Here is a 14290-nt window from a genome sequence, read left to right on the forward strand (position 1 = left end):
GTTTACTGCGTACATGACAGCCGGTAAATTTACCTCGTGTTACAATGCGGTTAAGGCCCAGTCTCACTATGATGCCGGCGGAGCCCCAGTGCGTGATCAGGCATCTACCGGGTTGAACCGGGGGCCCTACCGGGATGAACCGGTGCTCCACCGGGATGAACCGTGGACGACCGGGGACAACCGGGGCTCCACCGGGAGTATTAAAATGTTTAATACCTCCGGGATGAACCGGGAGTCACCGGGTAGGACCGGCAACGACCGGCTTGGCACCGGGAACAACCGGGACTGTATCGGGAACAACCGGTATGAAACATTTGAATACTTTCCCGGTGGAGTCCCGGTTGTCCCCGGTTAAACCGGGGCGTTGCCGCAGCTCTGCCGGGGTCTGATGCCGGTATAGTCCCGGTGAGTGCCGGCGTAGTGACGGTATACCAGGACTCTGCCGGGACTACCGGCTTTCACCGGGTTCAACCTTTTCGTTTGGATGTTCATGCGCACAGTGAAGCACGGCATCTTTTGCACTGGGAAATGGCAGTCTGCAGTAACTGCAAACTGCATGTGATTTGTCCTGAAATGTATACAGAAACTTCGTTGAGCAACCTATACATTATATTTGTACTTCGTTGCGCAACCAATACCTACTCTGTGCGAAACCTATACATAAAGTGACTTGTAATTTCCTTCGAAAGAAAGCATTTGAATAATTAAAAAATATGTTCGTAACCTGTTTTGCACTTTAAAATGTGTAATGTACACTGAATCAAAGTAACATGTAGTTTTATTTTATTTAAGTAACCGTAATTAGCTATTTTAACAGAATAACCACCTTATGCATTGCTTCAAATCAAAATATTTCGATTTTAGCTTAAAATAAACTTAAAGGTTGCAATTAAGCGTATTTGTTATTAGTTTGTTATTGAAAATAAGTACCTACTATTACTGGATGTTCCGTTCTCTAATCCATAAACACCAGAAAAGATGAAACTCGCCTGATTAAGTAGTGTATTTACACAATGTTTTCGTAGTAAAACCTATACCCGACGTCGTAGCGAAACGGACTACGATTTGACCTCGTCAGCCCCCAGTGGTATTAGCATTTCACAAACAAAGGTTGTTCTATTTTGGTCGCTGGCTTATATTGGCGAACTTGCGAATGCTATTTATAACAACGCAATCTGTCGGTTTATTGTGTCAAGATGATAAGTTTATTTTAAAGGGAATTTTTGAGGTGATAAAGTGCTGAGCATATCAATGCATGCTTCAAGCTATATATATTCTGATAGAAATCGAGATAAACGCAATTTAATGGCGTGTTTAACGACGACTAGAAGAAATAACGAAAACATCCCCATCAACCATAACACAATCATTATCATTTACAACAACATATATAGTCAACGATATATTTTTCTATAATTTCACGGCAATTCATAACTTACACGCGTTTATAGTACATGTAACACACGCATGTATTTAATTTAATGACTCAAACGTGTTATATAATATGTGTGTAATGCAGTGAGAGAAAAAAACATGTCGATCTAATTCCCGAGAAGTACAGAGAGAAGAAACAACAATGCGACCTAATGGCTGAAAAGTAAAGATAAAAGAAACAGCATTGCGTACTTATTCTCGAATAGTTAAGAGAGACGAAAAACAACATGTCGATCTAATTCCTGAAAAATACAGAAAGAAGAAACAACAATTCAATCTAATGGCTGAAAAGTCAAGAGAGAAGACACAGTAATGCGTCCTAATTCTTGAAAAGTAAAGAGGGAAGAAACGCCGTGTCGATTTTATAATTGAATATTTCAGACTGGAAAAACAAAAAAAAATATTGATCTTAAGTCTGAATAGAACATGAAGAAAACATGTCGATTTAATCGCTGAAAAGCAAAGAGAGGAAACAACTTTACGGTCTAGCGACCGATGATATAGTGACATTAAAGTAATGGCTTATGCATATGATGACTAAAGCCATCCGATCTAATAACAAAATAATACAGAGATAATTAACCCATTTATGCCTAGCGTCTAGAAAAAAGGCCTTGGCAAAAAGCGTAGAGCCAGATGAGACGCCGCATAATGCGGCGTCTCATCAGGGTCTGCGCTGTTTGCTTAAAGAAATTTATGATAGAAATATTCTAAATATAGAAATAAATATACTATACATCCCTATTTGTGGAAATAAATTTATCCAAATTAGAAGGATGGGAGAGTCCACTAGGCATAAATGGGTTAAAACCTTTTCACAGATTTTGGCATATTTTGAAGTTTGTCATTAAATGCTTTATATTGATAAATGTAAACATTGGATCTTAAAAGCTCCAGTAAAAAAAAAAGAATAAAATTGAAAAAAAGGAGCCGGTACCAGGGCTCGAACCAGTGACCCCCGGAGTCCTGAAATTAGTCTGAAGTAAAAACACATTAGCCGTCTCGGCTGTTCCGCCGAGTAAACACAGGCTTAGTATTTTATACCTTGTATAAGCAATCTTCGTAGTTTCGTGAATTTAAACGACAACAAACGAACTCTCCAAATTATTCAATCGTTTCGCGTTGCAACGCTTTATAATTTTTAGGTTTTCAAATCGTCAAAAGATACAAATAATGGCTATATTGGACTATGGTAAATGTTCAGTAATACTGTTTCCTCACAAATATCATAACGAAAACGAAAATTTGCGAAACTGAAACAACTTTTTTCAATTTTGTCAATTAACCAAACCGTAAAAAGATTGCTTTAAGACGCGTAAAAGCTTTTGTTTTGTTGAAAAATGCACGTGCAAATATTTACACAAATATAATCCCATTTAAATGAAAACTCGCCAGTTTATTTTTCAACTTATACCTTAGCCTACTTTTAATACCTTTAAGAATACAATCTTATCCCAATATAATATAAATAGACGGCAGTTTTCGTTGATAAAGAAATATTTGTTTTGTAATTAAAACGACAGCCAGGTAGATTTTCGAAATACATTCGGCTCCACGTGATAAGTGCGACTTACATGATGTAACACACAGTCTTGTTGATAATATGACCCGACCCGACCCGACCTATACTACCTTAGTTGTTATCATATACCTTCCCCGATTACTGTGTTACACCTTTTTGATACATCAAACACACATCAAACGTTTAAAATACATTTACTGTTGTTCCATTTAATATTAATATATATGAAATCAATTGACGTTTTACTTCTTTTTGTCGTTTCGTAGTTTATAGACTTAACGCCCATTATGTACCCTCGATTAGTCATTGTCGGCTCGGGTACTACTAACATGTACCCCGGGTACTCTTAAGTATACTTACATGTACCCCGGGTACGGTAAATAAACTAAAACGTACCCGGAAATTTTAACGCTAAATAGGTTGTTGTCGGCTATTATTATTATTTAAATTAATTGTGTGCACATGTATGTCAAATTTTCTGTTAAATGACCTCTATATTACCGAAACTCATACTAAAAAATCATGCAGTTTTTTAAAAGAAAAGTTTGTTTAAGATAAACAATATCGTTTTACGGTAATCGGTAGCGCGTTTTACGACATCGGATTTTGGGCTTGAATGCAACTCGGGTACAGCCTAATATCGACCGGGTACGTGAAAGTATATTTACAGTACCCGGGGTACATGTAAGAATACTTAAGAGTACCCGGGGTATATTTAAGTACTACCCGAGCCGACAATGACCAATCGAGCATTATTTACGATTCACATAGTTGCGTACGTACGTACCATACGTACGACTTATGTCATTACCGTCAACATTTAAAATAAATTAAAACTAACATACTAACTTAAACCAATAATAGACGCTAGAAAACCTTTTCTATCATAAAAACTGGTGTATTGTTCGGGGTAGGGGGTGCAGGAATTTTACTATAAATAATAGGCTCTGGACCAGTCAAATATCTGCGTGGACGTTGGATCCTTTGACGAGGTTCAACAAACGACACTTCTTTATGCGTGTAGGAAAATGCATTTGAACCGAAGATTCTTAGTTCTTATGGACAACACATTTATGCCTAGCGTCCAGAAAAAAGGCCTTTGCAAACAGCGTAGACCCAGATGAGACGCCGCATGATGCGGCGTCTTATCTGGGTCTGCGCCGTTTGCTTATAGGAATTTCTTTAATAAATAATATAAATATAGAAATAAATATACTAGACATCTCTTATTTGGGAAATAAATTGATCCAATTTAGAAGGATGGGAGAGTCCACTAGGCTTAAATGGGTTAAAGGAACTGGCACCGTTTTTAGCACCTCGCACATCCTCTGCAACATGCTTACACCAAGGTATCAAACTTTTTATTCGGAAACGACCTGATACGAAAAATCTTAAATGACTTTATCGCCGCCATTTATCCAGCTTGCCACGCTGACATTACGGGAAATATAACTGCGCTTAAAGGGATCTTTTCACGCTTTGGTAAATTGACAAAATTGAAAAAAGTTGTTTCAGATTCGCAAATTTTCGTTTTAGTTATGATATTTGTGAGAAAACAGTAATACTGAACATTTACCATGGTCTAATATAGCCTTTATATGCATCTTTTGACGATTTTAAAACCTAAAAATTATAAAGCGTTGCAACGCGAAACGATTGAATAATTTGGAGAGTTCTGTTTTTGTCGTTAAATTTTGTGAAACTACGAAGATTGCTTATATAAGGTATAAAATACTTCAAGTATATGTACTCGGCGGAATAGCTCAGTAGGCTAAAGCGTTTTACTTCAGGACTCTGGCAGGACTCCAGGGGTCACTGGTTCGAAACCTGGTCCGGGCAATGTTCTTTTTCTTTTTTTAATTTTATTCTTGATTTTTTACTGTAGCTTTTACGATCCAATGTTTACATTTATCGATATAAAGCATTTAATGAATAAGTTAAAAAATGCCAAAATCTGTGAAAAGGCCCCTTTAACCCATTTATGCCTAGTGGACTATTCCATCCTTCTAAATTGAATCAATTTATTTCCAAAATTAGGGATGTCTAGTATATTTATTTCTATATTTAGAATATTTCTTACAGAAATTCCTTAAAGCAAACAGCGCAGACCGTGATGAGACGCCGCATCATGCGGCGTCTGATCTGGGTATACGCTGTTTGCAAAGGCCTTTTTTCTAGAAGCTAGGCATAAATGGGTTAACGGGAAACAGAACTGCGCTTACACTTGTCAACAGTCCAAATAACACGACAGTTACACGCCAAGGAACGCGTTAATCTTTTACGCCAACGAAGTTCGCAAAGTCCAGTGTCCCTGTAATATTTGTATAGATTTGTTAACGTGCATGTCAGCTTTACCCAACCTGATTTCAGACACAAAATAACGCCTGGGAAACCCAATCTACCCTAACTAAATCCCAACCCTAGAACATTTATTAAGTATGTTAGTAATATTGCGAAAACACTTTGCGATCCGTTTAGTTTTTTCATCAGGACACACCCAGCGTTATATTCCGCGAGTGCTTCTATTTTTAGAAACGTAAATTCAACCTCTGGCAAAGCAACGAACAATTTTCCACATCACTTCCCGGTGCGAAAAGTGAAGGTTGCCATGAACATAGCTACATGGTATCAACCCATATAAACGGTAAACAACGAAACTGTACTTGTGGGACGTAAAGGCCACTCTAAACCCATTTAAGCCTAGTGGACTCTCTCATCCTTCTAAATGGAATCAATTTATTTCCAAAATTAGGATGTCTAGTATATTTATTTCTATATTTAGAATATTTCTTACAGAAATTCCTTTAAGCAAACAGCGCAGACCCTGATGAGACGCCGCATCATGCGGCGTCTGATCTGGGTATACGCTGATTGCAAAGGCCTTTTTGTAGAAGCTAGGCATAAATGAGCTATGCAGGAAACCATAATCTCTAAATTAAGGAATCATATGTAATGTACATAATTACGATAATTATATTATGACTGTCATAAATTTTATCTTCTCATTCTCTTTCTTCTCGTTCCTACTTTTTTTCTCCTGAGCTCAACGTGGACCTTTTGTGGTCACCTTTGTCCAACGTTCTTCGTCAACATTTTTCTTGTGAACATCTCATAGGTTGCATTTTTTTCTCATTCTCGATGTAACTTTGTGATTAACCCTAATGATATCTCGGACGATTTTGAAACATATCAATACAATGTTTTCATAATTACAGACATTTAAATAAATCCGGTAAATGGCGATGCAAATGGTATTTTGAACGCCAAATATCAACAACTGCTTCTTCTTTACATAAGCTTCCAAATTTTTATTGGCTACACATTTACCATAATATATTTAGAAAATAACGCGATAAATTATCTCGTCAGTGCCGATAGGTTCTTCTTGCTCATCGTCCACAGAGGTTTCTAGTTCAGAAAATGAGTCAGTGTATTATTTGTTTCTTCCATAAACAAGATAGCTAATTCTGAAACGAGCGCGAGACGTATTTATTGTACGCGTAAACAATTTACCTGGCCAGAGAACACGATGTTTAGTATCTATCCAAGACTAAAACTTAATTAAACCATACCTGCACATCGCAAAATTGTATTGTACGTGTAAGCTGGTGTAATTTTGTGGCGGAAAATGTTAACCCTTTGCATGCTGGGAAATTAGTCGTCGCTAAAATGTCGTCTGCTGAATTTCTAAAATAAGCATTTTCTTCATTTTTTCAAAGAATACTATAAAAATAGCAAACAGTTTGGATCCTGATGAGACGCCACGTTCCGTTCAAAATTCGGTTCCAGCATTGAAAGAGTTAAACATGTGATGTGCACTTGTTATTCTACTGTTTCTTGCACAATCAAGCCAAATACGGATGATTTAGACTAAACCATTTCTGCAAAAAGATATCTTCATGTATCCTAAGAAACACGTTGCAATCTGTCATATCTTTCATGTGCAATTGTTTTATTATTATTATCGGTGCTCCAGTTGGTTCGTATCGTATAAGATAACTACAAACAAGATACACTAAAAGAAACCGTTCATGCAATGGTGTACCATAAGTGCAAATGTATAAGCGAAGACAAAGCAACACTTTTGTCTCGGATATGCAGATGTTTTTTTTTTATTGTTAACGCAGGTCCTTGACAGTTTACGAATGTGCAGTTTGTGCATTCACATGGTGCCGGGTGGAGTGAAGTGGCGGGTTCAGGTTGGAGTGAAGTGGCGAGTGCAGGGTGAAGGAGTGTGGCGGATGCAAGGGTGGAGTGAAGTAGCGGATGCAGTGGTAGAGTGAAGTGACGGGTGCAAGGGTGGAGTGAAGTTGCGGTGCAGGGGTAAAGGGGAGTGGCAGGTGCAGCGTGTATGAGTGTGGCGGGCGCAGGGTTGGAGGGAAGTGGCGGCCGCTGGGGTGTTGGGATGTGGACTGATGCAGTCGTTTCTTGTGTTATGTCGTATTAATTATGCACTTAGCATGATTATATGGTAACAGGAAACTTATGGCGCGAAATATAGTTTTGTGTTTTTAATTCACCCCGTGTATAAAAAATCGATCTTACTCAAGACCGGAAAAACTTTCTATTAATTTAGTGAGGCAACATATTTGTTGGTCGTTACATATGAGCCGCGTTCTGAGAAAACTAGACTTAATGCATGTGCGTAAAGTGTCGTAACAGATTAACCTGTGCAGTCTGCACAGGCTAATCAGGAACGACACTTTTCGCTTTCATGGTATTTTTAGTTTCAAGGAATTCCCTTCTTACCGAAAATCACGTTTAGGCGGAAAGTGTCGTCCCTGATTAGCCTGTGCGGACTGCACAGGCTAATCTGGGATGACACTTTACGCACATGCATTAAGCCCAGTTTTCCCAGAACGCGGCTCACATTATGCATATACCATATATCATACTGAGCTGTTTAATGTCAGACTAGATTTAATAACGTGTGGAGCGTATTAATACCTCAAACAATATTTAACTTTCGATTCGGTACATCTGAGGCATACTTATACGAAAAATATTGTACTTAAAATTTGCAGTTGGCACTCGTTATTAAAAATATTCATACTCCTAAACGTTCGTTATTCAATATCAATGTTATATAAAACATTATGGTAAGTTTTCGGATCGCCCTAAAGGAATCTGTACCAGATATAGGATAAGCTGGGGTGAGCAGTCTAAGGGAGAAAACTGCTCATATTCAAACCGAAATGTCATTCAATCATAGGCTCCATTTATACCATATCGTTCAATTAGTTCAGTATTATATTTGAGAATATTTAGTTGGATAGTTCCGAAGAGCTGTAAAAAGTGGATGGACCAGCTGTATGACACTAACCCATTTATGCCTAGTGGACTCTTCCATCCTCCTAAATTGAATCAATTTATTTCGAGAATAAGGGATGTCTAGTATATTTATTTCTATATTTAGAATAGTTCTTATAGAAATGCCTTTAAGCAAACAGCGCAGACCCTGATGAGACGCCGCATCATGCGGCGTCTCATCTGGGTCTGCGCTGTTTGCCAAGGCCTTTTTTCTAGACGCTAGGCATAAATGGGTTAAAGCTCTCAGCATTTATATGTGTTTCTTATTTACAGGTGTAAGGAATACACGACTTTCCAAATAATTGATTAACGATTTATTGCGTAGCACAACTTGATACAGTAGCTACTTTTTATATATGACAATATAGTCGTAGGAACTTATCCCCATATAAATCAAAGTACTGATTGTACTGGTGTGGCGATGCTTTTGAAGAGGATTGATATAAAAGCATCTATTTAAGTTTATCTACATCACCACAATTGTGTATGTGGGTACGAAAATTTTGGGTAGGAAAATAATGGGTACGAAAATTTTGGGTACAACAAATATGCCAAAAAAAATTAAGTACGTAATAAGATTTGGTTACGAAAAAAATTTGGGTACGAACAAAATTGGGTACGAAATAAAATTGGTTACGAGCAAAAATTTGGGTACGAAAAAAAATGGGTACGAAAAAAATTTGGTACGAAAAATGTAGGGTACGAAAAAAACATTGGGGGTACGGGGAAGTAGTACCTGTGGGGAACTTGATCCTTTCAGCGAAACTGGGAGGCGGGTTACATTCTCGATCAAATATAACAAGAAATATCTTTAAAAAGGTATTCGACGTGTATTTTCTGTACCACTTATCTTAAAAAACTGTTTGTTACAGTAAAACGCTTGTGGGTTATAACATTACGTTTCGGAATATAAATTCAAAACTTGACATGCTCTTTAATTACACCATGCTCTTTAATTTCACATGTATATCATACCAAACTTTATATTTCTTTGTTTCCTTTCCTAAGTTAATGATGCTATGTGTACGGACGTGATTTCACAATCCAATGTGCATGGACATATACTTTTTCTCTTTTGATCATGGTTCTTTTTCTCTTATTCAATAAGCTTAGGCATGTTTGTTCGTTAAGTACGGCAATAATTTCATGATGATTCCCGATCGAAAGTATGTTTGAGCACATAGTCGTAAGAGCACTTGAATACGTTAGTTCGCCCATGAACACATGGTAAGGTTAACTAAATCTCCGCGAAATGACCTAATATGTGTTTAAAACAGCAAACAATATCCAACAAACGAATGAATTGTCAAACATAGTATGTGCACTGATGTGGCTCTGTAATTTATGTTTTAAAAGTTTATAAAATAAGCAAAATGTGAAAGCACGCAGAAGAGCGAGTATCACAAATATGTTACGGCTATTATGCTGTTTATATACCATAGTCGCTACAACGTTTACAAATGGCAGGTTCGAAATAATTCGTTTTCTTTACACTCATAATCGCGTTGAAAGTTAATTATACACGTTTTGATTCGCAATTTATTTACTGAATCACGACAAATGTCAAATACAATACAGAAAATGCATAGTTGTTTCATTGATCTATAAACATATAATAGATTAAATATAACTGATTTAAAATTAACGTTTTAAAACTATTATTAAATCTTTTCCCAGAATATGCTGTCCTATTTATAGCTGAGCTTCCTATACCTTTAACAATGATAATAAGCGAGGTATGCCGATTTGAAAAATCGAGCTATCTCAATCGGACTGGATCGGTCTTTTGCATAGGTTGCCATTGTGAAGAATTTTTTAATTATATGATTACTTAGACGATGCTTCTCAGCATCGTCAAAAACTATAGGGGAGATGAACCCAAGGTATTGTCCGTTGTAAACGCTGGTCCATACTTTAACGGACGTACCGGGCCCTCAACTCGCGTTTACTCTTTCAGTGCTGGAGCCGAATTTCGAATGCCTTTGCAAACAGTTTGGATCCAGATGAAACGCTACAGAACGTGGCGTCTCATGGGGTCTAAACTGTTTGCTATTCTGATAGTATTCTTTGAAAAAAAATCGAAGAAAATGCTAATTTCAGAAATTCAGCAGACGACATTTTAGCAGACGAAAAATTTCCCAGCATGCAAAGGGTTAAACACCAACAGTTGATGCTTAAGCTATCACTCCTTCTTTTCACGGTAACAGCCCACTAATGAACATCCAATGATACAGAAATAATACTTGTTCGAATAGGTGTTATCTCAGTCGAACAGAAACGACGAGCTGGCAGAAAACCACACACGTAGTGATAACAAAAGATGCAATTTTACGGTTCTTTAGGTTACAAATAGCGCGGCGCACGGTTGTTACCCTTGACGCCAGCTTTGAAACGATGTTTGTTTACAGTGGTCTGTTTTGCCAATGCTACAGAATGTACTTTTTATAGTTGAAGACACGACAAAATGTGGCCATCTTGCATATAACGGAGTGAAGCAAGCGGATAACCATCATCATGTTTTGTCACTGAATTGTAAACAACAACAACAACAACAACAACAACATCATCAGCAACAACAAAGCAATAAACAGATAAATCAATCAGTTTCTCGTTCAATCTATCGACCCACCGAGCAATCACACTGCAACGGATTGATTTTAAGTACATTTGAGTACCTACTAACAACAAATACACTGGACAAAAAAAACAATGCCGAACATTCAACGCGTTACATTGATAACGGTACATATGACTTAATACACATGTCTTTCAAGACACGCGGCGTTATTTCCTCAACAAAGACATACTGTATACCTTCAATTTTTTTCCCCACTTCCCCCACATATATTTATATAGTACAATCATATATTGATGAATTCATACAGACAAAATTATATGAACTGCCGATACCCGTTTAAATAAAGATTCGAACTTATGTCTTAAAACATCCGCTTATCAATTAGCAAACTCCGCGCAGCGGTTATCTTACCACGGCTACTGGCGATAACCACTGCCATCAAAAGAAAATCATGCCTGATCATGAAGGATTTTTTTTAAAGTATAATATTATGAAAAGTAATATCAGTTTCCTTTATATTTTGCAAATAGTGTATTACTTTATTTTCATAATAAAAATAATAAGTTACCTAAATAAAAAGGTAAAAATATAAAAGGGCAAAAATTATTGTACCACGAGGCTCGGCTATCATCGCGTGGTAAGTTATAACGACAGGGATCTGACAACGAGCTTTGTTCGAAACAAGTAAAATCTCTGCGCGAATGTTGATTTAATAAGAGTCTTTTCATTTATTAAGTTGTGTTATCTATAATGCGCATGTATATAGAGATACTTGATGTAGGTTTTATTAGTTTTGTTATTATTTTTATTACCACTATTCAGGTTATCCTGCCGTCGGCGAAAAGTACCGGTGCACCTTTTAGTACAGAGCACATATTTTTAACGAGCATTAATAGAAGACCCAAGTGTTTAAAAACATTAATTAACAACTAACTAAAAGATAATATTATTTTTGGAAAACACAATACCCTTTAAGTTGTTTACCTGCCACTTGAACACAGAAATGTGTCGACGGCGCATACAAATAAAACATCTACGTAGATGTCAGCAATCTGACAGACGTATAAACTACAACAAAAACGAGCAGTCAGCATGTTGACAGGCGAATAACTTACAACGAAACCGAGCATTTTAGCCTCGGGCGCTGCTAGATTTAGACTGTCCGTATTTGATTTTGCGAAAGTCAGCAACACTTATCTGCCGGTTTAAATCAATAAAGATAGTAGTTTATTTCTTTAAACCAAATGTAATGCTCATTCGTTTTGCGTTGGGTCCTAGTTGTATTAATGTCGCTGATCTGGTATTTCTTTCGGTTTAATGAAACATAAGTATTTTCTCAACGTGTTTTTGCAATGTTAAAATTTTTAATACATTTTGCGGCTACGACAATTGTATTATTCCTATGGTCTCATATAATTGTGTTGTTCATTTCTGCATGCTCTAATATGATAAAAGAACGAAAATAAATTGAGTGTTGTCAATGTGGATAGTAACTACAATGATCTGTGTTACAAAGAAATGACGTAAAATATTTTGATCGCAATACAAGTAGGCATGAAAGAAGGCCAATTATACATTAATAATGTTGTTTAACTAAATTCGTTGGAACAATTAAACGCCATAAACCTTCAGAGAGAAATTCATACCTTCAACCAAAAGCTAGTCTTGAAAGTAATGTAACTGAAATACACAATTTATAAACTAATGAGTATATTATTTTTAATTCTCAATTCAGTGTATGAAAACGTATATGCCCATCTTTATTGCAAACACAGCCAGGGGTTTAACTCATTTATGCCTAGTGGACTCTCCCATCCTTCTAAATTGGATCAATTTATTTCCAAAATTAGGAATGTCTAGTATATATTTCTATTTTTAGAATATTTCTTACAGAAATTCCTTTAAGCAAACAGCGCAGACCCTGATGTGACGCCGCAAAATGCGGCGTCTCATTTAGGTCTACGCTGTTTGCCAAGGCCTTTTTTCGAGACGCTAGGCATAAATAGGTTAGAATACTCAATAAAAAGCCATTTGCAACAACACCAATAAATAACAATACCATGCCGTGTACCAGTTCATACTAGACTCGTTCAGAATCACCATTTTTTATGGCAATATAGTTTACATATTCGTACACGCATGTTGTTTTCTAGGACACATGCCCATGTTTACATCGTTCGGCTTGTATTATTACCAGACGTCAATCCCAACATTAAACGCGAACGCACAATGACTTTGTTTACTGCATATGTTTACATCAATCATTGAAATAAAATCTATCAAACTAACTCTAGGGCAAATTATCGCAACGAAAATCCCGAATTCATAACAACAGCTTTTGCTTAAAGTAATATTATGAATGACCATGCTAAAACTGTCAATATGGAGTGTTTATAAACAACAGCAGATTGTTTGTAATACTTGTGTGACAAATGTTGAGATATGCAACGTGCATATGTTGGTTAATGAATTCCATATTTGTAATTAAGGTATTAAAATTTCATTCAAGGAAATTTATTTCTAAACTTGAAAATCGCGCTCAATCCAACCGCATCAATATTAAACCTTTTCACCCAACTGCAATACTTAACGCTTTCAACCCAACACCAAATAACATTCACCTTGTTAAACCAAATTGCAGGATTAATCAACTTGTTCAATCCAACCGTAACCACTGTCTACGTTTCCAACCAAAGTGCCGCAAAACGCAACATTTTAACCGAATTGAAAAAAAAACTCTTAACGTTTTAACCCATCTCCTACAATATCACCAACATGTTCAAAAAGCTGCAACGTTGATCACGTTTTCAAGTAACACAAGTGCCGTATATAGCTACAGAACACACAACAAAAATGGTGGACGGAACCGACTACTTACAGAAATCACTCTGCAGTTTGCTGTATCCCTCCGACGTCATTTCTTTCTCTTTTTCTTTCTCCTCTTTCTTGCTTGAGTCCGAATGCTTGCTACTGTGGCCGTGCTGCTTGCCGAATATCTTGTGTATGATGTCCGCCATCTTGAACACCGTTATATTATTCTTTACTCGCTTTATACTGCAATGATATGATTATGAAACGGATTAAAACAACAGCAACAAAACTGCTTCTTCTGTTCTTCATCCAGATTCTTATTTTGCTCCTCATGCTGCTGCAATAACAAACAAAGGGCAGCAACATCATCAAAACAACAACTGCAAAAATCGCAACAAAAACAATTGTCATAGCCTCTATTACTTTTACTAGTACTACTACTGCTGCTTTTTCTACTACTACTTCTTCTTCTTTTACTACTTCTACTACTTTTTCTTTAACTAATACTCTCCTTAGATTACTTCCACACTGCTACTATTACCGCAACTACTGCTGCTACGACATATATTACTTCTGATACTACTACTAATAATAATAACATTACTACTTTAACCCATTTATGCCTAGCGTCTAAT

The 14290-nt window shown here is 36.7% G+C and overlaps 1 protein-coding gene across 2 annotated transcripts in view; it reads right to left on the minus strand.

The window, feature by feature from the left end:
• LOC127874137 (cAMP-dependent protein kinase catalytic subunit alpha) overlaps positions 1–13876 on the minus strand; it is a 112419-nt gene extending 98543 nt beyond the window's left edge. For both annotated transcript variants that reach the window (XM_052418319.1, XM_052418320.1), the window contains exon 1: positions 13723–13876. In XM_052418319.1, the coding sequence (XP_052274279.1) occupies positions 13723–13861 (139 nt within the window). In that variant the 5' untranslated portion in view covers positions 13862–13876. The remainder of the gene's footprint in view (positions 1–13722) is intronic.
• Between the last annotated feature and the right edge of the window lie 414 nt (positions 13877–14290).

The sequence above is a fragment of the Dreissena polymorpha genome, chromosome 3 (assembly GCF_020536995.1).
Source record: "Dreissena polymorpha isolate Duluth1 chromosome 3, UMN_Dpol_1.0, whole genome shotgun sequence".
In the NCBI taxonomy this organism is placed as follows: domain Eukaryota; kingdom Metazoa; phylum Mollusca; class Bivalvia; order Myida; family Dreissenidae; genus Dreissena; species Dreissena polymorpha.